This window comes from Clupea harengus, chromosome 8 (assembly GCF_900700415.2).
Source record: "Clupea harengus chromosome 8, Ch_v2.0.2, whole genome shotgun sequence".
NCBI classification, from domain to species: Eukaryota; Metazoa; Chordata; class Actinopteri; order Clupeiformes; family Clupeidae; genus Clupea; species Clupea harengus.
Window position 1 is genome coordinate 30,256,110 of NC_045159.1, and position 27,302 is coordinate 30,283,411.

General features: G+C 41.0%; 2 protein-coding genes across 6 annotated transcripts in view; both read right to left on the minus strand.

Annotated features, from left to right (window-relative positions):
* The window catches only part of aspg (asparaginase homolog (S. cerevisiae)), a 31,749-nt gene extending 20,263 nt beyond the window's left edge, over nt 1-11,486 (minus strand). For 3 of the 5 annotated variants that reach the window (XM_042708616.1, XM_042708615.1, XM_031572698.2), the window contains exons 1-5: nt 11,420-11,486; nt 11,186-11,306; nt 4,747-4,904; nt 1,656-1,785; nt 970-1,081 (exon numbers count right to left, since the gene is read on the minus strand). In XM_042708616.1, the coding sequence (XP_042564550.1) occupies nt 970-1,081; nt 1,656-1,785; nt 4,747-4,904; nt 11,186-11,306; nt 11,420-11,438 (540 nt within the window). In that variant the 5' untranslated portion in view covers nt 11,439-11,486. Of the gene's footprint in view, nt 1-969; nt 1,082-1,655; nt 1,786-4,746; nt 4,905-5,398; nt 5,431-9,191; nt 9,381-11,185; nt 11,307-11,419 lie in introns of those variants that run through there. The other 2 variants (XM_031572696.2, XM_031572695.1) reach the window with 2 other exon arrangements.
* Nucleotides 11,487-26,104: 14,618 nt separating this feature from the next.
* Nucleotides 26,105-27,302, minus strand: part of slc8a2a (solute carrier family 8 member 2a) — a 37,593-nt gene continuing 36,395 nt past the window's right edge. Inside the window, exons 10-11 of the mRNA XM_042708617.1 lie at nt 26,927-27,199; nt 26,105-26,503 (exon numbers count right to left, since the gene is read on the minus strand). Coding sequence (XP_042564551.1) covers nt 26,127-26,503; nt 26,927-27,199 — 650 coding nt within the window. The 3' untranslated portion in view covers nt 26,105-26,126. The remainder of the gene's footprint in view (nt 26,504-26,926; nt 27,200-27,302) is intronic.

The window sequence follows — 27,302 nt, forward strand, 5'->3', positions numbered from 1 at the left end:
ACTGAGCGGGCAGCTAGAGGATTGTGAAGAGCAATTCAGCAGAATTTCTCAAAACGTGCATTGGATTAGTATCTGGACCTTCAAAACGTGCATTGGATTAGTATCTGCACCTTCAAAACGTGCATTGGATTAGTATCTGCACCTTCAAAACGTGCATTGGATTAGTATCTGGACCTTCAAAACGTGCATTGGATTAGTATCTGCACCTTCAAAACGTGCATTGGATTAGTATCTGGACCTTTAAAACGTGCATTGGATTAGTATCTGGACCTTCAAAACGTGCATTGGATTAGTATCTGCACCTTCAAAACGTGCATTGGATTAGTATCTGGACCTTTAAAACGTGCATTGGATTAGTATCTGGACCTTTAAAACGTGCATTGGATTAGTATCTGGACCTTTAAAACGTGCATTGGATTAGTATCTGGACCTTCAAAACGTGCATTGGATTAGTATCTGCACCTTCAAAACGTGCATTGGATTAGTATCTGGACCTTTAAAACGTGCATTGGATTAGTATCTGGACCTTTAAAACGTGCATTGGATTAGTATCTGGACCTTTAAAACGTGCATTGGATTAGTATCTGGACCTTTAAAACGTGCATTGGATTAGTATCTGGACCTTTAAAACGTGCATTGGATTAGTATCTGGACCTTTAAAACATGCATTGGATTAGTATCTGTACCTTTCATTTTGACGCCACTAATTCATGCCAAACATTTCTTGGTCATTTCTAGCCAATAACCAACTCTAATATCAAAATATGGTAAAAGTACTTTGGCGGTGGATAAGTATTGCAGTTGTCCATATTCTGCGGGTAAGGTTGGGATTTTGTATGGGGGATGTGAGAGGACTAAAAGGTTCTAGAGAAAGTTCTAAATTGATGTTTTGCCACTAGAAACTCTTAAAGACTTAATGGTAATACTGCTTTCCAGAAGAATACCAACATCATTCTACCCTAAAAATACCTCAATATCTTTGGCAATGGTGGCCCAGTCATCAGTGGTCATGTTGCAGGAGTCGAGTAAGGGGCAGTACTCCATCACGGTGTAAACGATCCTCTTCTTCTGCTTGGAGAGCCTGAGCACAATGGGCAGAGTGGAGAGGACACACAATACTATAAGGAAGGAGGAAATACAGAATTCACAAATCAGATCAAGTCACAGATCACAAATCAAAAGTTTTTGAAGGACAAGGTCATGTCAAGGAGACAAAGAGTTGAGTGACAGTTGAGTAAGAGCTGAATGAGAAGAGTTTAGTGTGAAGTTGGTACACTGGTTTGGACTAAAAGGAAATATTATTTAACATTTTCATTGCTTGTTTAATGCACCAGGTTAAAAGGGGTTGATATGTAATGTTTTTTTTTACTACAGAAATTTTAAATAGGTCTATTCATTGAATAGGCCAAACTTTATTACACCAAGCTACACAGTTGTACAATTGTTGGCAACATATCAGGTTTCAGCAGTAACATTAAGCCAAATGTATTGTAAATGTATCGTTGCTGTCCTGAAAGTGTTATACAAGGGTCATGTAGCAATTTTGAGAACACCACAGAGTAGTGTGTTAAGAAAAAAAAGTATACGTAGTAAGTATACCTTTGGATATTCCTAAGATTTAGGAGTGTGAGTGTCAGTCAATGGCGGAGACCTACGGGAGGACCAGGGTGTTTTCAGCAGGTCCGTGGTAGTCATAGAGATTGGTGTGCTGAGCATACAGCTCATCGTGCAAGTGTGGCAGAGTCTTCAGGGTCCTCAAAAACGCATTGGGTTCTGGACATAAGACTGCGTGAGAGAGAGAGAGAGAGAGAGAGAGAGAGAGAGAGAGAGAGAGAGAGAGAGAAACACATGGGGGTGTCAAATAACTTTTTACAGTTTCAAAAAAGCAAACTGTGGAATACAAGAGAAAACTGGGCATTGGGGAAAATCTAATTTCATATGAGGTATCTATGCATAAATAAAATAAAATAAACTGGATAAAAATAGACATCATACAATTCATATTCTGAAGAAAATGTCAGTGCTTACAGCCAAACTAGAGTTTACATGTAAAGTACCATTATGCAGGATTGGCAATAGACATTTCCAGGTATACCTCAACTCTCTTTCTCTTGTGGGATTAGACTCTTTGTCATTCTTGTGATTTTCTACTAATATATGCACACATACAATGACAGCCACAGTATTCCATCGAACTTGTAAAGTTCATGTGGGGTAAATTAAAATGAAAATGACATGAAGGCAGTATATTACTGATACATACAAAGCACTGTTTAATTTTGGCGGGTAAAACCCTAACTAAACCCAAATCCGTGCATTTGTTTAACGTTGCCACTAGACTTCTGCCACGCTCTGCTGTCCGGATGTAGCATCAACTGAATAGAGAGCCTCCAGCAGAACGCTGCTGCTCGCACTAGGACTAAAACATATGAACATATCTCACCTGTACTTGCCTCTGTCATAAGTAGAATTGGTTTCAAAGTTCTCCTTCTAACATACAAAGCCCTTCTGCTATCAAGCTGCCCTCCTGTGGAATAATCTTGCTGCTTCCATCCCAGCATGCAGCATGTGTTGCGGCTGTCCCCGACCATTGTGCTATTGTATCCTGCCACCCTTACTATGCTTGTATAACAAAAAATCCCCATACACCAAGCCAGCCAACGTAACTAAACATAACTCATCACAACTCAACACATAAAATTACAACTGGGCTACAGACAGCGTATGCTGTACTGTGAAGGAGGGCCTTTACGGATCCCGGGTACAGCATGCGGGCGGCGCGTTGTGCACTGTTGCTGTATCCTGCCAGCCTTGCTATCCTTGTCTAACTCAAATTCAGCATGCACCATGTCAGCCAACTATAACTAAACATAACTCATAAACATAAACAAAATGCCGGGCATCCTCTCCCTCTCTTTCTAGATCATATAAGTGGCTATACTACCTACTGTCAAGTGTTTACCTAAATAATTTTCTTCATCAATTTATCAAATTGATGCTAAATAACCAAATGTTCTCTCTTTTATAGCGTGACCTATGCAAATGCTGCTGGCTGTGGAAACATTGTTCATCATCACCATATCCATTAAGTACATATTAAGTACACAGGCACCCAAACTCTACCAACTCACTTTGTCTTTCTTCGCTTTGGGATGACGTCCATTTGTGACAAATGAAAAGAAACAAGAAGGGCCCTCGGAGAGCAAAAACCCAAGGCCAACGCCAAACCCAAGGCCAACGCCAAATGGCACAAAATTGACTAGGTTTTTCTTTGGCCCATGCTACTCCTTTCATGGACATCAAGCCAGTAGTTTTTGCATAATCCTGTTTACAGAGAGACAAATGAACAAGATAACTGCACCGGAAACCTTGGCGGTGGTAATAAGGAAAGCAGTGGGAGTATTTCTAGCCGATGTGTTAATGAGATGTGTTAATGAGATGTGTTAATGAGATGTGTTAATGAGATGTGTTAATGTCCAGCCCTATTTCGTGGTAACTGACACAAGATTATGTCACCTGATGGAAAAATGAACCGTGTTACCATATCCCCTCCCGCACACATTTCAGCAGTAAAGCAGAGAGAAATTGAAAACAAAATGTCTCAGACTCCCTATCTAACTCTCTCCAATGATAGTTGGACCTCCAGAGCAAGTGAAAGCTACCTCACTGTAGACTCACTGACAGAGAAAAAGCCGCTGACAGGGGTCTGACTAGTGCTGACAGTGTGGGACGCACCGACTAGGACTGCAGACACTCCCTGCGGCCCGCCATTGGCCCATCATTAGTGTACATGTCTACCGTCATGGTGTGTGGAAGTGAAACATGACACCTCCTTCTGGTTCTTTGGGGCTGTCGGGGTCATGCAGGGTATGGGGCACCTGAGCACTGCCGGGATCATGCAGTGTTTTGGATACAGGTGCTCACCACAGTATTAAGTTACCCAGAGTTTGGTAGGAGTGATTATTGAACATCATCCCCATATTATTTTCCCACAGGGAACTCCACATATGGACAAAATATAGTTCAGCCGCCCGTTTATTAGTTACATCAAGCAAAAAGGAATGCAGTCTTTTACAAGTTTTGTAACTTCATGATTGTTATACTGTTCAGTTTATGTTGAAACAGTTTAAGAGAGGTGGTGATTCAACTGTGATCATTTTGGAGGATTTAATGTGTGATGCTGTTAAACTGTATTGAATTAAAACACAAAAGAGATTCTGTTATTTAGCCTTGCTTCACTGAATGAAATGGGGTGGTCAAAGTATTAAAAACACGTCGGTACAAGGCAATACAATACAACAGCACCAAATTGCAGTCACAGTTGATCAAAATATCTCCAAATTAGTTTAAAAACAACTAATGAATATAATAACCTTCATTAAGCTAAGTTTCCTGCAGGACTGGTGCATCCGTTTTAGCTCAGTGTTCCTAATAAACTGGAAACTGAGTATCGCTAAATGACCTCGTTTTGTAGTTCATCTGAGTTCATCTTCAGAGTGATCTGTTGTCATGGTTACACCGTACGCGTTCGTTTGAGCCGTTTTTTTATGATCAATTTAAATAACGAGACTGTCTCTTTAAGTCCATGGTTAAGAAACTGGTTATACCGGGGGGGGGGGGGAGCACTGAAATAATAAATACTGGCATGAGGCTATTTTAAATGTGGGCTCTTATGGTACCCGCCAAAAACTATGGGTCCTTTGAACGGGAAAAATAAGGATCAGGCGAACAATACATTAATCTTACCGTTATTATGGGTCATCATTCCAATAGTCCCTCCAGTGTTGATAACCAGGACCTTTGCCTCGGCACTTGGGCTCATCTCCGAGTCGATACTGGTGGCACTTGAGATCCTTCTCCTTCGGACTTGGCTTATGCCACTCCGACACGGAGACATCTGCGAACTAAAAACATCAGACTGTTCGAGAGAATTTAAATGAGTATGAGACAAAGCTCTAGCTAGGGAAGTCATTTCGGTTGAAGGAGACAACCCAGAGACTGATCGCTTCCACTTAGCTTCCATGACCGGTGTGTTTCTTTTCTATTCCTTTTCTCTTTTTTTTTTCATGTCCGTTAAAGTCAGTTTTTGTCAAAACAAAAGTCCCATGTTCTTTAGATTTGCGTTTGAAGATATTGTCCCTCTAAAAAAACATGGAGACAGGTAGGTCTAGGCTATAATTTAAAGAAAACTAAACTTTTCAATACCTTGATGATAATCTAATAATTTACATATAAATTGTAAAGAATCAATATCGCATCTAAAATGTATGTTTATTACATGCTCAATTCGTTTTTTTAAAGAAATTGTATGAAAGTAATGTGTGTAATTTTGGGTGAACAAAACCAGAAACCATATTTTTTCCCTGTATCCCAGTGTCTCTTCAAAAGTACATCATACATTAAGTCTCTCTCCATCCAGTGTCCCTGTGATATCCGAACTTGAGTGCTCAAAACACTGTCAAGCTATCTCATATAAACACAGGAAGGATAACAGTGAACCCAAGGTTGTTAACCGATGGGTTAGCATAGAAGTAAACTGGGATGTGGGGTGCAATGAACTCAAACAAATGTGATGCTTGTAGGTCAATAGTGCTATGTGCTATTACGCCATATCCTTACACAAAACTACTGGGGTGTTGCTAGGCCTACTTTGCAGGGGCTTTAGCACCCTTGTTGCAGCCCAATGCAGATCACAGTAATGAAGTGCCCTCACAGGTGTCAAGTAAAGCCAGTCAGGGCTGGTCAGATGCCAGTGATACGAGAGGCAAAGGGCAGAGAGGCCGAGCTAGAGGAAAAGTGGCAGAGAGAGGAGCAGGAGGAGAAGAGAGAGGAGGAAGAGTGGCAGAGAGAGGAGCAGGAGGAGCAGAGAGAGGAGCAGGAGGAGAGGAGGAGAAGAAAGAGGAGCAGGAGGAGAAGAAAGAGGAGCAGAGAGAGGAGCAGAGAGAGGAGGAGAAGAGGAGAAGAGAGAGGAGCAGAGAGAGGAGCAGAGAGAGGAGCAGGAGGAGAAGAGAGAGGAGAAGAGAGAGGAGCAGGAGGAGAAGAGAGAGGAGGAGAAGAGAGAGGAGCAGGAGGAGAAGAGGAGGAGCAGGAGGAGAAGAGAGAGGAGCAGGAGGAGAAGAGAGAGGAGCAGAGAGAGGAGCAGGAGGAGAAGAGAGAGGAGGAAGAGTGGCAGAGAGAGGAGCAGGAGGAGAGGAGCAGAGAGAGGAGGAGAAGAGAGAGGAGAAGAGAGAGGAGAAGAGAGAGGAGCAGGAGGAGAAGAGAGAGGAGCAGGAGGAGAAGAGAGAGGAGCAGAGAGAGGAGCAGGAGGAGGAGAAGAGAGAGGAGCAGGAGGAGAAGAGAGAGGAGCAGAGAGAGGAGCAGGAGGAGGAGAAGAGAGAGGAGCAGAGAGAGGAGCAGGAGGAGAAGAGGAGGAGCAGGAGGAGAAGAGAGAGGAGAAGAGAGAGGAGGAGCAGAGAGGAGAAGAGAGAGGAGCAGGAGGAGAAGAGGAGGAGGAGAGAGAGGAGAAGAGAGAGGAGCAGGAGGAGAAGAGGAGGAGCAGGAGGAGAAGAGAGAGGAGCAGAGAGAGGAGGAGAAGAGAGAGGAGAAGAGAGAGGAGGAGCAGAGAGAGGAGAAGAGAGAGGAGCAGGAGGAGAAGAGGAGGAGCAGGAGGAGAAGAGAGAAGAGGAGGAGGAGAAGAGAATGCAGCTCCTAGTGGTACCTTGCAATATAACGCTATGGCTGGGCACATCCATTCATTCAGCCACAAAATTGAATAAACTATTCTAAAACAGGCATATGGTTTCTATTAGATAAGATAGATAAATAGCTAGTGTCTAGGGATGGACATGAGTAACGTTACTCGATTTGCTCGTCAGTATTCGAGTAATCGCATTGGTAATTGTACAGGCAATCGCATTGAGTCAATGTACAGGCAAACTTGCGGTTTCAGTTGTATATTTCTGTCACTCTGGTTGTTCCCGAGGTAGTAAACCTCCATGGCCCGTCCGCTCCTCTGGTGTGACTAATAAATTAGAGTGTGTTAGCATGACGGCATTAGCCAGCACTAGTCAAGATCACTTCACCGGCTGTGTGTCTCAAATACTTGCCTCCTTGATAACCCAGGTGCACACAGACCACGGAGTATGAATGTGGGTACACAAATGTTGAAATTACTTTAAAGTAACACTATGCAACAATCTGACACTTTTTGAGGTATGGTTTTATAGGCAACTAGTTTTGGTACCATCCTCACATTCATTTTGATAGCATATGGTCATGTGAAGGACATATTAACACCTGTGTCTTTCCCACTAGCCATCCAGGATATGCCCTATATAGTTCTGTGTACCGGGCAGGAATACCCTGCAAAAATGGAAGAAAAGCTTTCACAGCATGACATTGCCAGCTATACTGCCAAAAAAACTGAGATTAGCTAACCTTAGCTGAAGCTCAATGGTCATCTGTTCAGGAGAAAATTAGCCAACTCTGCATCTATCTTAAAATCTTTCTGGGCTCTAAACTGTCTCCATCTTTCAAAGCATCTCCAATATTCACCCACGTTTTACTACATCTCTGGTCATGGAGCTTTTTAGAAGGATTTTTAGGTCGGGGAGAATCTAACGTTGATCACTCTACGAGAGTTGATGACCATGTTGACGATCAAACTACCTCACAGTCTCATCCAAATACAATGCTTTGGTAGGCTTTCGTTACTGATTAGCCAGATTTGATAGTCTACTTTCAGTCATAGCTGACCGCAAATCTTTAGAGCACAGCTATGTTCCATAACCGGAATAGTTTAAAAAAAATAAAAAATAAAAAAACATCAGAATATGGTTCAGAGTTGACATATTGTAGGAGAGTGGTAGGATGTTCTTCATCACTCTTGGTCTGTGGGAAAGGGCGCAGATGAAAACAACACCCTGGTCCTCAAGGTTGGGGTTTAGCGTGGGGCCAGTAATCCCAATCTAAAAACCCAATGTGCTACAGAAACCCAAACTAGTAGAATTGCATCGAAAACATGAAATCAAGAAATCGACAGGAACCAAACAGGAGAGTGTAGATGACATGGACCAGTGAAACCCACCAGGGAGATGACCTGCTGATGAACCCTATCCTTCCTAAAACCACAACAAGGATTGGGACAAGTGAGAGCGCTATATGAGACAGGTAGGCGAGATGGACAGATTGGAGAGATTGGGTAATGTGGAAACCCCCACCATCTTCTTTTACAGAAGTAGAAGGACATTGTTAGATGGGAGAGCTTAACGAGGTGCTTATTCGTATTCTTTGGACCAATTTCTGTGATTAATTTAGCTTGAACCGCTTCATGTAGAAACTTTGTTCAAACTTTGTCCCATAGGTCTTGTAAACTGGACACTTCAGCTATGTTATTTTATGTTTTTCTACACTTTGTACTTCTTGAGATACTTAAAATAAATGAGCACAATGTACTCATTCCCTCTCTCCCCTGTCTCTCCCTCTCTCTTTCCACTCATCTATCTATCTTTCCTTTCTTCATCTCTTTTTCACTCACTCTTTCACTCTATCCATCCATCTATCTATTTGTCTTTCTATCCATCACTATCACTCTCTGTCTTAAATAAATACAATTTAAATGTCTTTCATTATTTATATCTCTCAATCTAATGTCTCAATCTGTTTAATTTTGTGTCTTTCTCTCTATATCTTTATTTTTTTCTCTCTCCCCATGTTATCAGTCAATCTACAATATTTATGGATTATTATCTCAGTAATTCCATTTTAGTAAAGTGAAGTGCTCTCAGTGCATTAAATATCTTTCTAATATTTTACTTGATATTTATTTAAATTTTTTTGCTTTGCAAGCACTTTCTTCAAGAAATGGAATTCTAGTTTTTCTTCATCTCAACATATCAACTTCTCCTCCATTTTGCTTTTTATTTTCCACTAATCCTGCTACATCTATCATCTTTGACTATCTGTGCTGTGTCTCTCTGATCCCAACTCTTTGGGTGTGTGACAGAGCGCAGTGCGACTGTCACGTAAAGCGGGCGTTTCCCCGCAATGCGTGATCACTGATTATAAAATACGTTCTGATGGAACGATACATGAACGTTGGATTATGTGATTATGTTGTGTGATGTGCATAGATGTGATACGATGTGGGGATTAACACGGGATGGGGTTTCTGTGCATTGATCCGTGGACAAAATGTTTAGCTGCGTACTCACCTGTTGCATGTGTCTTCCGGGAACGTGGGAAGCAAACGGGGATGCAGGGCTGAGAATGATTATCTGTGTTTATTTCGCGCTCTGTGAGGGAAGTGCTCATTGGGGCAGGGGTGTTCCTAGTGTGTCTAAATAAGTCTTTGATAAAGTGTTAAATGGCATAGTTAATAGTAAAACATGCAGGTACATATGCAATGTGTTATGTCAGTACGCGTGTAAGGCGAGAAGACCGTGTGCAACGGCTAATTGATTAATGCACGTGTAATGGTAACGGCCAGCTGTTTTAAATACGGGCCGCACAATTCAGTTGAGAGAGGTTGCTGACGTGAGCAGACTTAAGTTGATGGTTGTATGAAACCATGTGAATAGCTAAGTGGGCATTGTCCCGGTGTTTGTTTTTATTTTGCATTCAGTGTTTTGTTTGTTTGTTTGTTTGTTTGTGTTGTCTGTTAAACCTGCTGGTAACTTATAAGAAAATTTAAAAAAAACTTTTTGGAAGTACTGTTTTGCCTTTCATCCATCCCTTAAGTCTGACCAAACCATCCGCTCGGGCACACTGCTTTACAGGGTGGAAGAAATTAGTGATGTCACCATTTCTCATGTCTGAATAGTTTCTGAAATGTTATGCAAATGCAAACATTGCTGTTCACACTAAAACTCCAATGTATTGGCCCACACTGTTGAACAGTAATTATGCAAAGGCGGATATTATTGACGTAGGTCTTTAAATGTTGTTGCTGCAAAGAATTATGAAACTTATGATTGCCTTTCCTTTCATAAAGGATGGTCCAGTTTACCCTATGCTAACGGAGATAAGAAAGAAGTATTGGAGCATCTTTCCTAAGCATTTAGAAAATTTGACCAGCTACTATCATGGCTACCACTTAGATACTTCCGGGTCATTTTTATTCAGGTACGTTCCTAAGCAACAAAAGACTAGGCTACCTGACCGCAGCCTCACGTTTCTGGTATAAAGTTAAGTCAGGTGGTGGTCTAACTTCATGCTTAAACTGCACTTTTTCTTCATAGCTCACAGAACATCGACAACATTAATGTTTGCTGAAAGCAAGGACATCTTTATCGTTTATTGCTGTAATCTCTCTTGTGTGCAGAATAACCTACCATAACTGTAGCACTTATAGGGACCCACAGAATGTTGTGATAATGATCAAACACTGTAATTTGTTAGATCTAATAATATCAATCATCTTTATATGAACGCGTACAGTTGCTTCAAAGCGGCACTTCAAAACCCGGGACAAAAGGTCAGTGGACCAATAACAAAAACAGATTACACCTGTTGCAATCTATCTGTCCACTGCATGCCCATGACCTGACCTTCATGTTATTTAAAACTTGGTCAGTGGGGGAGCACTGTTTGGACAGCTCACGTTGTCACTTTGTTTATGCTATACACAGCAACATAGACGAGTAATCAGTCAGTAGATGTGAACAGACACATGCTGTTTAAATCTGTGTTGTTTTTCCCACTCTCGTGAATTTTCCATTAAGTGCTGCTTCATCTTTTTGCTTGGACAAACCGCCCCAGATGTACAAGAACATGTTTTAGCCACATTGCAGTTAGTTGACAGTCAACAGCCTGTACTGTGTCATTTTTAGAAGTCACCACCACCACAAAATCTTGCATTTTGATAAAATAAAAATAGCAAAAAAATTCCAATAAAAATCGCTAAATCCTGGGGGCGACTGGCTTGTAATGACAACATACTTATTTTCAAATAAGCTATATGCAGGTGTGGGTAACTGTCGGCTAGCAAGGTAAGTGATTTCATACTCCCCACTTAGATAACCTCCCTTCACAAAAGTAAACAAAAAGTGACGCCAAGATGACGGGGGCTCAAGGCTACACGCAGTTCATAGTGTTTTGATGGACATGCCATGCCAGAGGTTTTGCTTACTGACCACAGTTTCCCGGCTAGATATGTATAACAATTTGGAATGCTATTTGTTAGTAATAGTAATCCGACCATATCTACCTTTCTGTAAACTCTCCCTCGTCTTGAAGGGGAACAAGGATTTCCAGGAAGGATCCTTGGATCCTGGATTTCCAGGAAGGTCGTCGTCCGGCTCCATTGAGCTGCCACCTACATCTAGCCTCTAAAGGGAATAAAACCCGAAATGGAAATGTCAAAATGCAGGACTGACATGTATGCACAAATCATCCTTATTAAAACGAATGTTCTGCTAGCTGACATAGAGCATACTGATACCAGCATTTTCTTCTGTCATGCTTGGTATGAAGGAAAGGTGTGTGATGGACTATTCACAAGGAATTCTGGCACGTTTTTGGTCTCTCACTACTAATGATTCTCCCCAAGAGCAAAGTGGACTTAGGACTTTGCCTTTGGGAGAACGAGCTAAATCAAACATGATAGGTTGCCTATTTTTCCCGTAATGCATAACCTTTCTGAAAATGCTTGCTGCAGCTGTGTCACAAGGAAATGTGAATTGTGATTGTCATTTAACAGTCCATCTCCTTACAAGCTACCACTGTGAATGGTTATACACTGGTGACACACTTTGAATCTGTTCAAATGAGCCTGGACACAAGAGTTGACCATTGTCGCTCACCTGTGAGATATTGATGATGTTAAAAGTTGCCAGAAATTGTAGGCCTTGTCAATACCGCCAGAAGAACTTGGGAGTTAGGTTACAATGTCAATCTCACAATCTTCTCTTTCCTCTGAAAGGACAGAGGACTTCAGCTGGAGATCAGTGAGAGCACAGTACATGGAAACCCAATGGCCAGTGTTCATGGCCCTTATGGGATATGTTAACAGACCCTTTCTGTAAGATTAAGGCAGGTTGAGATACATGAATCCTTCAATCCATTTGTTTTTCCCAAGGTAGATACATGGCCAAAAGAGGAACAAATATATTTTCATACATTTGGAACTGAAATATCACTCTTAAAGTGTCGAGGGAAATGTGAAGAAAATGAAAATTCAGGATATTGGGCATCAAATATCTGTGCACCCTCCTGAAGCCTCCTTTACATTTTTCCACATTAATGTAGGGGCAATCTCAACATCATTGAGGCTTACTCAAGGCATTGCCACTTCAAAATGGTACTTTTAGTTTTTGGGGCCTTATTGGGATAGTTCTTCTTCTTATTGGGACTCTTGCACTGCAGCAAAACCTTCATTCATACATATTAGGACGCATTGACCTCCTCTTTTTAAAATGTTCATGAACAATGCTGCCATTATTAGGGCACAATTATCTAGAGGGCACTTTGGAAGGCAAAAATGAAATTGTAGTCCAACATTACAAGGCCATAGTTCCATGTTCCCTCAGTCAAAATAGTTGCAACCTGTGTTATTCTGTTAATCTATATCACAGTCCTTGATCATAGTCCAGTATACCTTTTGTTGAAAATAGCTAAATTCTCCTTGTGTTCCTCCAGTGTGTGTGCTCAAAACCTCTCTGGCTCCTGCACAGTCTTGGCATTGTAAATGGAAAAGGAATAGTGGCTTGGACTGAGCCAGACACTATTCCAGCCAATCAGCAACAAGGGGCGGTTGTACTCCAACTTTGATTGGTAGCACAGAAGGGTGGGCTGTATTTGATTGGCTCAAATATCAACACCCTTTTGCCAGGATAGAGACTGCACCATGGATCACATTGCACTATGTTACATAAATGAACTTGAGGCAGGCTGATATACAGTTAACAAACTTTATTTTACCACTGTGGTACAGACCTGCATCACTGAATGAAAAAAGACACTTAAACCTTTACATTATACACACAGACATGAGCTATTTTCAATAATCTAATTTTAATATTTTATTTATATTTAGAGATACTTCATATTTATTATTAAGAGATGCATTATGTCAAATATCACAATTTTATTAACTTAAAGCTTAAGGATTTTCTCTATTTTTTCATCTAATCTATTACATTTTTCATCTAATGTATATTACAAAATCTAGTTATTAAAAAATAATAATCTTTCTTTTTTTTTATCTCAGTCCAGAATTGAAGTTCCAATATTCAGCAAAATATACTGAAATTTGATTTACAAGCATTAACAGTCCCATCTACTTTAGGCAGGTGGCCCTAAAAAAGTGGCAAACTCTTACTGTATGCAATAACTAATGTCAACAACTGGGGCGGTCACTTCTCTTTGCAAGACCATCAAAGTCTGGCGTCATGTTTGATATTGAGATGTGCAACACAGACGGCACATGTTTATCTGTTAGCCATGATCTGTAGCAGGAATTGTTGGAATTGTTGTGGAGTCCATCCCAGAAAAAGCCACATAAAATGAGCATCCTCTGCGTGCCGCACAAGTTTGCAAACTGGGCTTCCTTTAGTGCACCGTAGAAGTTGTCCAGTGTGGATGTACTGAACTTGCCCTTGTGAACAGGGCTGCACTGCCTGTCACTCAGCTCAAGTTGAGCCTCTAGAGGCGCTTTCTCACTTCAGGAAAGGGGAGAGGTCACTATCTCCAGCTCTCTTTCAATATTTGCAAAATCAAAGAAACACTATGAAATTAAGTTTAGGATGAAGTCTTTGAGTGTAGTGGTATATCTCTCAGTGTGGCACAGTAGCCAGTGTTGGAAAATATGTGATCTGTCGGGAAAACAGGCCCAGCTTGGCTTTGAATGCTTGCACATGGGAATACAGTTTGTGCTCATAGTCATTGGTATACCATACTCTTCCACTGCAACTGCAGATTGAGGTCGTTTAATTAGCCCATTACATCCACCCGAGGGCAAAGTCAATCATCCAATCTGCATCTTGAAACTCTGCAAAATCGCTAGCTTTACCAACAATCACCAGAAACGTGTGTGCATCTATTGGCTCATTTGTGCCTGTGGTCCTGCAAACAGCAGAAGCACACTTGACTTCCTAAACGAATGAAAATAGCGCACACATTCACATAGACAACCATAAACTCAAGAACTACTGAACAGCTGCACCACATGTCCGTCCGTCTGTAAGACTGCAAGCTACTGCTATTCCACCAATTATCTTTTATTTTTCAGTCAGTGTGAACAACGGAACAGTCTCGACGACCTCAAACCAACCTTCCATCCACAAATTGGATATTCCAAGTCATTAGCCTGGCTTTTTCCTAGTCTCTTCTCTAACCCCACAAATACGACTTGTCCTTAAAGGTATCTCTAAATCGTATCTCTAAACCAAACTTTCCTGATTCATGTCTTCCTTTACTATAGATATTTGACATTGTCTGGTGTCTGTGTTCTTCTAGATGATCTGCTCAAGGCTGTTTATCTAATTATCTAATGTAATCTTTTTCACCTCATTTCTTTTCTATCTTTCTTACAATATTCTAAAATGGACTCTACTGGGAATGGAACAACTACTGTCATTAAAATGAACAGTGCATTTGTCCATATGCATCTATGGTCAACTCTCTCAAATTACGACCACTCCTGAGTCTCTTCTGTCCATCACTCCAGATGGAAACATCTGTCTCGCAATGGTTTAGCAATCATTTAGCAAATAAGCTTTGAAAAAAAATAAAGTTATTTCACTAAAGCATCACACTTTCCACTCGCAGCATCTACTGCCTCTCAAAGAGGCCTACCTTCCATCAAATTGCCAAGAAGACGGTTATTTGAAGACTATGCATCCTATATCAGACCTAACCCTCAACTCGTCCTAGAAGCTGAGGTGGCACTGTCTAACTGGTAGAAATGAGGTGAAATACACCTGGGCAATAGAATCAGTTTTTGCCCCCCTTTTGCCGCTCATGTGTTTAAATCAGATGAAATTCTGGACATGGATGGTGCATATGGTCTTCAGTGGTGATTCTCCCTCACACTCAACAGATTGATGATGTTTGCATGTACAATCTCTTTTCTTCTACACTAATTGTATTAGCTCCCCCACACTCAACAGATTGATGATGTTTGCATGTACAATCTCTTTTCTTCCACTCTAATTGTATTAGCTCCCTCACACTCAACAGATTGATGATGTTTGCATGTACAATCTCTTTTCTTCCACACTAATTGTATTAGCTCCCTCACACTCAACAGATTGATGATGTTTGCATGTACAATCTCTTTTCTTCCACACTAATTGTATTAGCTTGCTGGTCTTGCACGCACAATTATTCAATGAAATAGAGAACTTTTATCTAGTACACACATGTTTTAGTAAATATGAAAACTGCAATAATCAGTACTGGGGACAAATCATTATAAAGTATCTTTATTCACTGTATACAGTGAATACAATTTCAATTATTATTAAAACACATAACTATCATGAACAAAAATGTAATGGTTAAAAAAAAATAAAACATATGGTTAGATTAGGGTGTGCTAATGATCCTTTTTAATTGGATTCAGTGGATGGCGACTTCAGGCTGTATGTTTGTAGAAAGCATAGCTTTGAAATAGTGCTTCAGGCCCCACTAACTTACACACACACACACACACACACACACACACACACACACACACACACACACACACACACACACACACACACACACACACACACACACACACACACACACACACACACACACACACACACACACACACACACACACACACACACACACACACACACACACACACACACACACATGATGTCTGCCTAATGGAACACTTAATACAAGAACCAAATCTGCTCATTTGATGGGTATCATGCATTTTAATTGACAACATGAATGCAACAAAATCCACAATTTCATTGACATTCACTGTACTCATGTATATGTGAATCAGACCAAAGTGTACAACTTCATGTGGATTTCTTGCATGTGGAATTATGGGTTGAAAGTGACACTTGAGTGCTGTGTGTATGTGTGTGTGTGTGTGTGTGGGGGGGGGGGGGTATATTGAGTAGGTGGAGTAAGAATTTCAATCAGTGGCTAATGCAGTGGCATCACAGAATTCACCAGGTACAGTGTGTTTTTCTTGAAACTAGTACACAGTTTTGATGACTTTGATGATTATTACAGTGATTCTTACCAGTTATTAATAGTGCTGTGGTGACACCAGCAAATCCAGTTATCTCCAATATCACTGTCCCTGGAACTCATTTCAATGGACACTAAACCCTCAACTGGTTTGCTTTGTTGTTTCCATGGTATAGACCGCAGTGGCTAAGGTGACGCTAGCTAGTTGATATGATGTATGGAATTGTGTTGGCTATGGTAGAGAAGGAGGTTGCTAGGATCACAGGATTTCTCCAAGCGAATCTACATAAAGTCTCTTGACTAGCTAAAAGCTAATGTCCCTCAGCCAATACCAAGTGCCATTGATGAATTCAGAGAGGTACTCAGAGTTGGGGCAGATGGAGGGCAGTCCGTGCCCAGCAGCAGGATGGCGTGGAGAAGGGGCAGATGGAGGGCAGTCCGTGCCCAGCAGCAGGATGGCGTGGAGAAGGGGCAAGTCAAGGACAGTTAGAAGGAAAGGAAGCTGAAATACAGTGGGGCAAATAAGTATTTGACGCCCTGCCGATTTCACAAGTTTGCCTACTTGCAAAGAAATGCGTGATCTATAATTGTAATGGTAGGTCTATTTTAGAATTGAGAGACAGAATATCAACAAAAACATCCAGAAAACTGCATTTTTATAACAGTTACTGTATGAATTGATTTGCATTTGATCGCGGGAAATAAGTATTTGATCCCCTACCAAGCAGCAAGAATTCTGGCTCCCACAGACCAGTTATGTGCCCACGAGGCACACAGATTAGTCCTCATTAGGCCTAACAAGGTACACCTGATCTCAACTGGTGACGTGTATAAAAGAAATCATACTTCACACCTTCAACCTCACCACCATGGGCAAGACCAAAGAGTTGACCAAGGACGTCAGAGATAAGATTGTAGACCTGCACAAGGCTGGAATGGGCTACAAAACCATCGGCAAGCAGCTTGGTGAGAAGCAGACAACTGTTGGTGCGATTATTCGCAAATGGAAGCAACACCAAACAACTGTCAATCACCCTTGGTCTGGGGCTCCACGCAAGATTCCGCCTCGTGCAGTATCGGTGATCATCCGAAAGGTGTAGGATAACCCCAGAAATACATGGAGTGGCCTAGCCAGTCTCCAGACCTTAATCCCATAGACAATCTGTGGATGGAGCTGAAGGTCTCCGGACCTTAATCCCATAGACAATCTGTGGATAGAGCTGAAGCTTTGCGTTGCCAAGCGACAGTCACGCAACCTTAAGGATTTGGAGAGGATCTGCAAAGAGGAGTGGACTAAATTCCTCCTGAGATGCGTGTAAACCTGGTGACCAACTACAAGAAACGTCTGATGTCTGTGCTTGCCAACAAGGGTTACTCCACCAAGTACTAAGTCATGTTTTGCTAGGGGATTAAATACTTATTTCCTGCGATCAAATGCAAATCAATTCATAACTGTTAATTCATAAAATGCAGTTTTCTGGATGTTTTTGTTGATATTCTGTCTCTCACTGTTAAAATAGACCTACCATTACAATTATAGATCACACATTTCTTTGCAAGTGGGCAAACTTGCAAAATCGGCAGGGGGTCAAATACTTATTTGCCCCACTGTATAGGTTAAAAGAATCAAAAGGAGGAAAATGTGTGTAAGAATTGATAAGTGAGGCCGAGGGGGAGAAATAGTGAGAGAGGAATGGTCAACTGTCATAATGTAAAGTATATGAAGTCTGGGTGAGTAGAATAGAGCGTCTAGTGAGCGTCGTTTGGCACTGCCGTCTGCGCAAGCACGGCAATCCAGACTATTCTCATTTGTAGTTCCACGTTGGTGGAACGAACTGCTTAGTACTACCAGAGCAGGGGCGTCCCTCTCTACCTTCAAGAAGCTTTTGAAGACCCAACTCTTCAGAGAGCACCTCCCTTCCTAACTGGCACCTGACTAGCGATTAACTTGCACTTCAGCAGTTACATTCCTGCACTTCTGTTTCCTTTTTTCTAGGTCGTTGTTTTCTAATTCTCATGTAAAGTAGTATTTATTGTTACACCATGCTTTTTATTGCTCTTAGCTTGACTGTTCTCTCCCTTGTACGTCGCTTTGGACAAAAGCGTCTGCTAAATGACAATGTAAATGTGTGTGTGTGTGTGTGTGTGTGTAACTACAAACCCATGCATGCCTGTTTGCAGGGGAGGCTATGCCAGCTGTACCAAGTGGCTTAAAGGTGGGTTCTTTTGATCTAACAAACACTGTGATTGAACGTAGGAAGACCAAGGAAGAGCAGGCAACACGGACCCCTTTGGAATAGGCCTTTGGCTGCCCAGGGTGACAACCTTGCTTAAAATGTGCTACAAACACCCTACAAGATAACTTCAAAAAATGTGTGAATGTTTGATTCAGAAAAAAAGAATGTCAAAGTTGTAGACTTGATTTGTCTTTTCTAAATTATTGGAGACAAATTTCTACTCTCCACACCAAAGTCTTCAGCAAGAATATGTTGTGTTGTTCCTTGAGTCTTACTTACTCGCCGGTTCCTCCCACCCCAGGAGCCGTTTTTAGAGATGCAGCCGAGTCATCTGGCCATAGCAATTTGACCTGTGTCAAAGTCACTGAGGTCTTTACACCTTCCTATTTTTCATGCATCCAGAATGTCATATCAATGTCGCTTCATCTATGTGTGATCATACTATCATATCAATGTGTGTGTGGTCATACTGTATGTCATATCAATGGTCATACTGTATGTCATATCAATGTATGTGTGGTCATATCATATCAATGTCACTTCATCTATGTGTGATCATACTGTCTGTCATATCAATCTATGTGTGGTCATACTGTCTGTCATATCAATGTTTTGGCTCATCACTGTATACATCCTCAGGAGGAGTCGAACCTTTGTCCAAAACGCTCGGGATTTTGAAGAAGCCTTGTGTACAGCATATATATTGTTTAGTATCCAGTATATTTATATAATATATATACAGTTTATACATAGTTTCTCTTGGATCTTAGTGCTTTGAAAAGAAGTGCAATATGAAATATAAATATGATATTTGCATGTGTATATGCAAAAATATATGTATAGCCTGGCTGCAAAACAATTAAGCAATTAAGTTATGTTATGTTTTTAATTATTTTAAAATATCTGTTACACATGTGTAACAGCTTAACTCTACGTGTAACTGTTATTAAGCAGTCCACACAATTATTTACAGATTCTCCGTTACCACCTTTTATGCAAAAAAGGTTTCAATTTCAGGGCAGATTGAGATAGGGCCCCTCTCAGATGTACACAAAGGTAGATGCCATGTGCTATGGCCCCTCTCAAAAATCAAACGTGCATACATTAGAAATACATTAAACAGTTCTCAACTACAATCCCACAGTGCAGTAAATATACCATATTCCAACATTTGTTAATGTACCCCCCAATCATCCAGAAGTCTATCATGGATGATCAAGTATTGTATTTGAAATACAATTGACTAGATTTATAGAAGGGCCAGTTCTTGACCAATTCAATTCCAAATGCAGATCAGACTTGTGTTGTTAGAAGGTGGTTGTGTGCTTGGGTAAAGGACAGGTCAGTTTGGTGGATCTGGCCAATATCTGCTCCACTATGTACAATAGGGTCAGACCCTTTCCTGTATCTGGAAACACTCTGTGTGAATATGTTCTCCCTATGTGTATGTATATGTGATTTATGTATGTATGTCGGTGAGGTGTATAAGTGTATAAGTGTATTTGTGTATGTGTATAAGGTACTGGATTACCTAAATTTCCCTCGGGATTAATAAAGTATCCATCTATCTATCTATCTATCTATCTATCTGAGTTGCTGCTAGGATTATGCTACACTATGCTGGATATCTTTAGTGTACTGTTTTGGAACATGAGGTGGTTGCTTGGTTGTTGCAGGAAATGTACTATGGTGCATCCATGATGCATGCTGTAAGATTTGTGTGTGGATTTTGAAGTGGTTGCTAGGATGTTGCTTGTTTGGTTGCCATGAGGTAGTTACTGCAGTATTGGTCAGTGGTTGCTATGTTACATGAAGTATTGGTTGCTATGTTACATGAAGTATAAATCAATTTAACTCCAAGAGTGTAAAAGAACATTAGCTGGGAGTTATAGGAAATCATCATATGACGAACATAATCAGAAGTTATTAAACACATAAGGTTTACATACTACAATACTTCTTTTAACCCAATCTGCAAATATTTTACAAGAAGCTACTTTAACATGCTAAACGTATTTGTTAACCACATTTAGATTTGTATTGAAATATCTCCCTTTACCACCAAATACGTATTTGCCAAAAACAAAATCAACCTTATTTATGATCAAACCTTTAGATACGGTATATCAAAAATGTTGTGATTATCAATCTATAGCGGCATTTTTCCAACAAACCTTAAACTATCTAAGCTGTGAGGGCTCACCCGTTTTCAGTGTCACATGAGGGGGTACCACTAGATGTAGCTGTATTAGCCTGCCTGTACTACTAGCTGTATTAGCCTACCTGTATCACTAGATGTAGCTGTATTAGCCTGCCTGCCTGTATTACTAGATGTAGCTGTATTAGCCTAACTGCCTGTACCACTAGATGTATTAGCCTGCCTGTATCACCAGATGTAGCTGTATTAGCCTGCCTGTACTACTAGATGTAGCTGTATTAGCCTGCCTGTACTACTAGATGTAGCTGTATTAGCATGCCTGTATTACTAGATGTAGCTGTATTAGCCTGCCTGTATTACTAGATGTAGCTGTATTAGCCTGCCTGTATCACTAGATGTAGCTGTATTAGCCTGCCTGTGCTACTAGATGTAGCCGTATTAGCCTGCCTGTATTACTAGATGTAGCCGTATTAGCCTGCCTGTATTACTAGATGTAGCTGTATTAGCCTGCCTGTATTACTAGATGTAGCTGTATTAGCCTGCCTGTGCTACTAGATGTAGCCGTATTAGCCTGCCTGTATTACTAGATGTAGCCGTATTAGCCTGCCTGTATTACTAGATGTAGCTGTGTTAGCCTGCCTGTATTACTAGATGTAGCTGTGTTAGCCTGTACTACTAGATGTAGCTGTATTAGCCTGCCTGTAATACTAGATGTAGCTGTATTAGCCTGCCTGTGCTACCAGATGTAGCTGTATTAGCCTGCCTGCCTGTTTGTGAATTGAGTTGTCAGGTCAGATTGTTTCATCATAACATAACAGGCTAATAACTTCAGCAAATCATAGGCACATTGAAGGCACATTCCCAAGAGAGATATTTTGTGTAGCCTAGATAGAACAATATGCTTATGTTAAACGTTATGAAATTGTTATGAATGAAAGGCCAACATAAAATCAGTCTCATCTTAACAGTTCACAAAAACATGATAATGGTATTGATCCTGATCTGTCAAGACTGATGCAGGGCCACATATACACATAGAAACACCCAAATAGTATTTCACTTGATTGGATGACAAATCTTCTGAGCCGTATCCATCTATCATTGTTGGTGCTCAATGGGTTCTAAGGGAGGCTGGCAATGAGCAAAGTCCGCTGTGCATGAACTAAAACTAATTTAACAACTTGGCAAAATGATTGAGCTAATTTAATAGCGTGAGCAGGATCCAACGCACAAACATGAGTGAGCGAGCGCAACGCTCCCACGGCATGTGATAGCTTTAGGTCATCTGCAACAAGACTTTGCTCGTGGCTTGTTGCTTTGCTCATAGCCCGTCCATTAAATTAGGACCACATGAAGCAGAACAGATGGTGTAACATAGTTTAGTTTGTTTGAATAAACTGGTGTTTTTTATAACTGATACAATAGTGATATTTTTATGTTTTATATTTTGGTGTGACGACCCAGCTAACCCCGCCCACGGGCAGATGGGAATATTGGTTTTGTCCTTGTCTCTGCTCAGGTGCGCGTGATTGGCTGGAGGATATAAGGGCTACAATTCCAACATGGCGGTCTCTCTCTCCTCCTCGCGGCTTTTGTGCTTCAGTTGTGTTTTGTTTGGTGCTCCTATACTGATCCACACCACACTTTGAGTTATTCCTCTACACTGACTTACACCACACGTAGTTAATGTTTATTGCTTTACTATTCCAGTATTTCTAGTCTGTGTTAAACCCTTATTATTTATTAAATTCCCTTCTTATTATTGAAATCGTGCGTGGTCTCCCCATTTATGTTGCGTACTTTGAGCCGGTACGTCACAGGTCACCACTTCTCAGAAGACTTAGAAGGGCCTGGCTGCACACCACTGGTATTTTCAGACATATTTCTCAACACACAACGTGTGAGCCATGGCCTAACCTACTTAAACTCTGGTTTTATTTCTGGTTTACCTTTTTTGGAAAAAGGGACTCTGCATCAAGTTAAGTGGATGCATATCTCACCAAATGTTTCTATACAACTCTGAAAATGGCTTCTTTTACCTTTTCTCTCCGAAACTCTCCAATATGTTTATTTGCCATAACATTAGTGTAGTTTACCCTCAAAAATCAGCCCAAAAGTAGGGGTGAGAGAGGTGAGTATCTCAGTAATAATGTGAGAGTGGAGTGAGAGAGGAGTGATAGAGGAGTGAGAGAGAGTGAGAGAGGAGTGAGAGAGATAACAGTAATAATGTGAAGGGCACTGGGAGAGTGGAGTGAGAGGAGTGAGAGAGAGTGAGAGATAACAGTAATAATGTGAAGGGCACTGGGAGAGTGGAGTGAGAGAGGAGTGAGAGAGGACTGAGAGGAGTGAGAGGAGTGAGTATCAGTAATAACTAGAAGGGCGCTGGGAGAGTGCAGACCTCTGCATAGGTCCAATGGTGTGCCACGGTCACTAGATGGTTAAAGTTAAAGAAAGTTCAAAGAAAGTCCTGGTGGAACAGCTCCAACATGAAATGGGTTCTTCCTTGGCCCATGGTACACTCCTCCAAGTTTCATGAAAATCAGGCCGTTAGTTTTTGTATAATCCTGCTGACAGACAAACAAACAAAAACAATCTCCTTGGCGGAGGTAACTATTGAAGACCTACATTTAATATCGCCCCCTTGTGGTCTTCAGAAGCTATTATTCCAGATGACATTAAATGGAAGGCCAAGTCAATGGATTGCAGAGCAGACGTATTAGGTCTAATTTAAATGTTGCTTATCATAATACATCGATGCCTCAAAAACATATTGAGAAAATGACGTGCCAATCAGTGATCAATATATCGATCTTATGTGACATTCCTAATGTATACCTATAGTTGTATAAAATTATGAAAGAATGAAAATTAATGGATTTAGTGTGATACCTTTGCTTATTTAGTTCAATCTTTTTAGTTAGGGTTAGGTTATTTGTGCTTCAATGAATGCTAAGTTTTAATTTTGGATTCAAGCTGACATATTTTCAACAATAAGTTTTCAACATTAATGGGTATTGTTTTTGTATTTCTGGTATAAAATATGTTGTGACGTTCATAGGAGTTAAGTTCTCCTAAGTTTGTCTTCTTCTCTGGGGCGCTGGTCAGGAAAAAGACTCAGTATAGCAGGAAAGGACTTGCATAAAGAAAACAAAAAGACACAAGAGTCTTGATTATTATGTATTGTATTGTATGTATGTATGTATGTATTATTTGACATATAAAATGATTTTATATGTTATGTTTTATATGTATGTAATTTTTATACTCACAGGGCACAATAGAGACAGTGAAAATGTGCATTTGGACTTTCAGCAATGCAAGAGAGCAATGCTTCATAGGCCACCTATCTAATGGCATCAAACCAATTCCCAGAAGATGATTGCTTTTTCCATATGATCATCAGGTTACTTTAGTTACATATCTCCAACACATTCTCATACAAAGGCTTGTTTATGGCCTGGTCCGAGCCAATCTGTTTGTTTCCCATTGACAGAGCCAGGACTGTGTGCGATCACAAGACTGGACAGTTAGAGGATCGTAAGGAGATATTCGCCGAATTTGACTCGAATCACAGATTCTACCTTCAACTCACAGACAACAAGTCAAATCCAATTCTTCATTTAAGCCACAAGGGTGTAGTGTTTTGATGTAGAAGATATGATCCAGGTGTCCTTCACTGTGATTCTAAATCACCAGGGTAAATGCCACTGAAAGTAGAATCAGAGACTCAAAGTGTCTTTACGATTAAGTTACCATCGAGTATCTGTATTTTTGCACTTAATGCACTTTTTTCCACTGTCTGTATCATGCCCCATAAATGTAAAAATAAGAAACCACATACAATCAAGAATCTCCTGTAGGTTGGAGTTGGGCATGGATGTGAAAGCAATATATTTAAAAGGATTTGTTCCGGATCACATAAATGAATCCCATGTTAACACAAATTTCATTTCAGACTAAAAAAAAACTGCACTGCAGGTGTGGTTGATTTAATGACTTATATGTTGAAACATGAGGAAGATGATCTAATACCCTTCAGACACCTTCCACGGGGAGTGCCACTCCTATTGAACCGCTACGCACAGGTGCTCAGGTGCTCAGGAGCTCAGGTCACACGGCTGCTGGGCTGCATATTTGGGAGCGGTGCTGATTGCTATTGAGTTTATGTTTGGTGTTTTTGTTGCTCAATTTTTGTATTGAATTTTTGCCTGAAGACCAGTCCAAGCCTTTAGTGATTAATGAGGTTTCAAAGGGTGTATGCCAGTCTTTAGTGATTAATGAGGTTTCAAAGGGTGTATGCCAGTCTTTAGTGATTAACGAGGTTTCAAAGGGTGTATGCCAGTCTTTAGTGATTAACGAGGTTTCAAAGGGTGTATGCCAGTCTTTAGTGATTAATGAGGTTTCAAAGGGTGTATGCCAGTCTTTAGTGATTAATGAGGTTTCAAAGGGTGTATGCCAGCCTATATGAAATGGTGCTGTTATGGGCTCTTAAAGCTCTGTCATATGGTGCTGTTATGGGCTCTTAAAGCTCTGTCATATAGTGCTGTTATGGGCTCTTAAAGCTCTGTCATATAGTGCTGTTATGGGCTCTTAAAGCTCTGTCATATGGTGCTGTTATGGGCTCTTAAAGCTGTGTCATATGGTGCTGTTATGGGCTCTTAAAGCTCTGTCATATGGTGCTGTTATGGGCTCTTAAAGCTCTGTCATATGGTGCTGTTATGGGCTCTTAAAGCTCTGTCATATGGTGCTGTTATGGGCCCTTAAAGCTCTGTCATATGGTGCTGTTATGGGCTCTTAAAGCTGTGTCATATGGTGCTGTTATGGGCTCTTAAAGCTGTGTCATATGGTGCTGTTATGGGCCCTTAAAGCTGTGTCATATAGGTGCTGTTATGTGCTCTTAAAGCTGTGTCATATAGTGGATGGTGCTGTTATGGGCTCTTAAAGCTGTGTCATATAGTGAAATGGTGCTGTTATGGGCCCTTAAAGCTCTCATATAGGGGAAGAGCGCATCATTCATCTCCCCTCAGAGCCCATAGTACCCTGGTTACTTCACAGTATATAGCATACACGACTTTGGATTTACCCCTTAAGTGTGTTACGTTGCAAGAATTAACTTTCTTTCAGTTTTGGAAGTAACTTCTCAACATCTCATTCAAAGGAAATCCTGCAATTGGGTCCCAATACAATCACACCCAGAAGCTCTTAACTGCCTGAAGATGTTTTGAGGTATGCAGCGTTGCTTCATTAATGTTTTCTAATGAATGCATACATCTGTAATCCTCACAGTAGATCTTGTGACATTTCCAAGGAATTACAGTAAACCTAACCATTGACATATGTGCAAATACATGTAATTGTGTGGATTGGTAAGAAGGTCCATGAAGATTTGCCCGTATAATAGCATGCTCAAGCACACAGAACCTTTGGTGTGTCAGAAATACACACGTATACATATATATGAATGGACACATATATATGAATGTACACATATATATATCAATGTACTCTGTGCATTTCACTCATCATTTAGTGTCAAGTATACATATACAAGTGTGTGTATGTGTGTGTGTCTTTTGACAGCACTAATACTGTACTTGTGTGTTTCCATTCTCTCAGAAGCCAGTGATATGGCAGTAGGCTTCCAGACTGGCGAAGAGAATGTACAGGAGCCACAGGCCGAAGAAAAGAAGAGTCGTGCAGATCCTCGAAACGCGTGAACCCCCGAGTTCTCCTCCGATAGACGGTTTTCGCCGGAACATGAGCACGGCCATACAGACGAAGGCGAAGATGGTGTAGAGGGTGACGGAGAAGGCTAACGAGCCGGGATCCACACGGAACACCTCTCCTTTGACTTCCCAGTAGATGGCTGCCACTGACCAGGCCACGCCGATGCCCAGGAACACATTCACGGCATTGCTGCCCGTTACATTTCCCACACACGCGTCAGCATATTTGTCCTGTACAGCAGCCACTTTACTAGCAAAGGTATCTAAGGAGTGAAACAGTGGAGAGACAAAGCAAATCAACGAAAAGTTACTATTTACATTTAGTCATTTAGCAGACGCTTTTGTCCAAAGCGACGTACAAGGGAGAGAATAGTCAAGCTACGGAGCAATAGAACCTGGTGTAACAATAAATAAATACTACTTTACATAAGAAATATAACAAAATGAAATAAAAAGAAAAAAGAAGTGCAGAAATGTAACTGCTGTAATTGCTGTAATTGCTGTAAGTTACGCACTAGTCTATTACATTATAGCCATTGGAACGAACCTACAGACCTGTTGTTGCAAAACAATGCAATAACTACCAACCTCACACTATTGCATACATGCAGTTAGTTGGTTGACACTGTTTTAGAAAACGAACTAGAGATGACTAGAAGAGGCTTGCACCGAGGCGGCGTACCCACCTGGTATGGAGGTGCCTAGGGCCACAAACACCACAGCAGTGACTGTGTCCCGTAGGCCCACGGTGCAGCCGAAGTGAGAGGCAAGGTCTCCAATGACAGCCGTAAGAAGACCTATCATACAGATGGAGACCACGAAGCAGGCCCAGCCATTGCAGTACTCGGAAGGGGGCACAAAGGCAAAGAGAATCTTCCAGAACACTGTAAACACGTGCATGCAGTAGTCACAGCCGGACGGGCGCTGCTGCTCTCCTTCGTCGTCCTCTTCGCCATCACCTGTAAACACACACGGGCACCGCTTTCAAAAATTCAGTCCAGTAAATGTGGTTCTGTCTCTGTAACGAGATTCAATTCATATATTTACCATTTACTTTTTGAA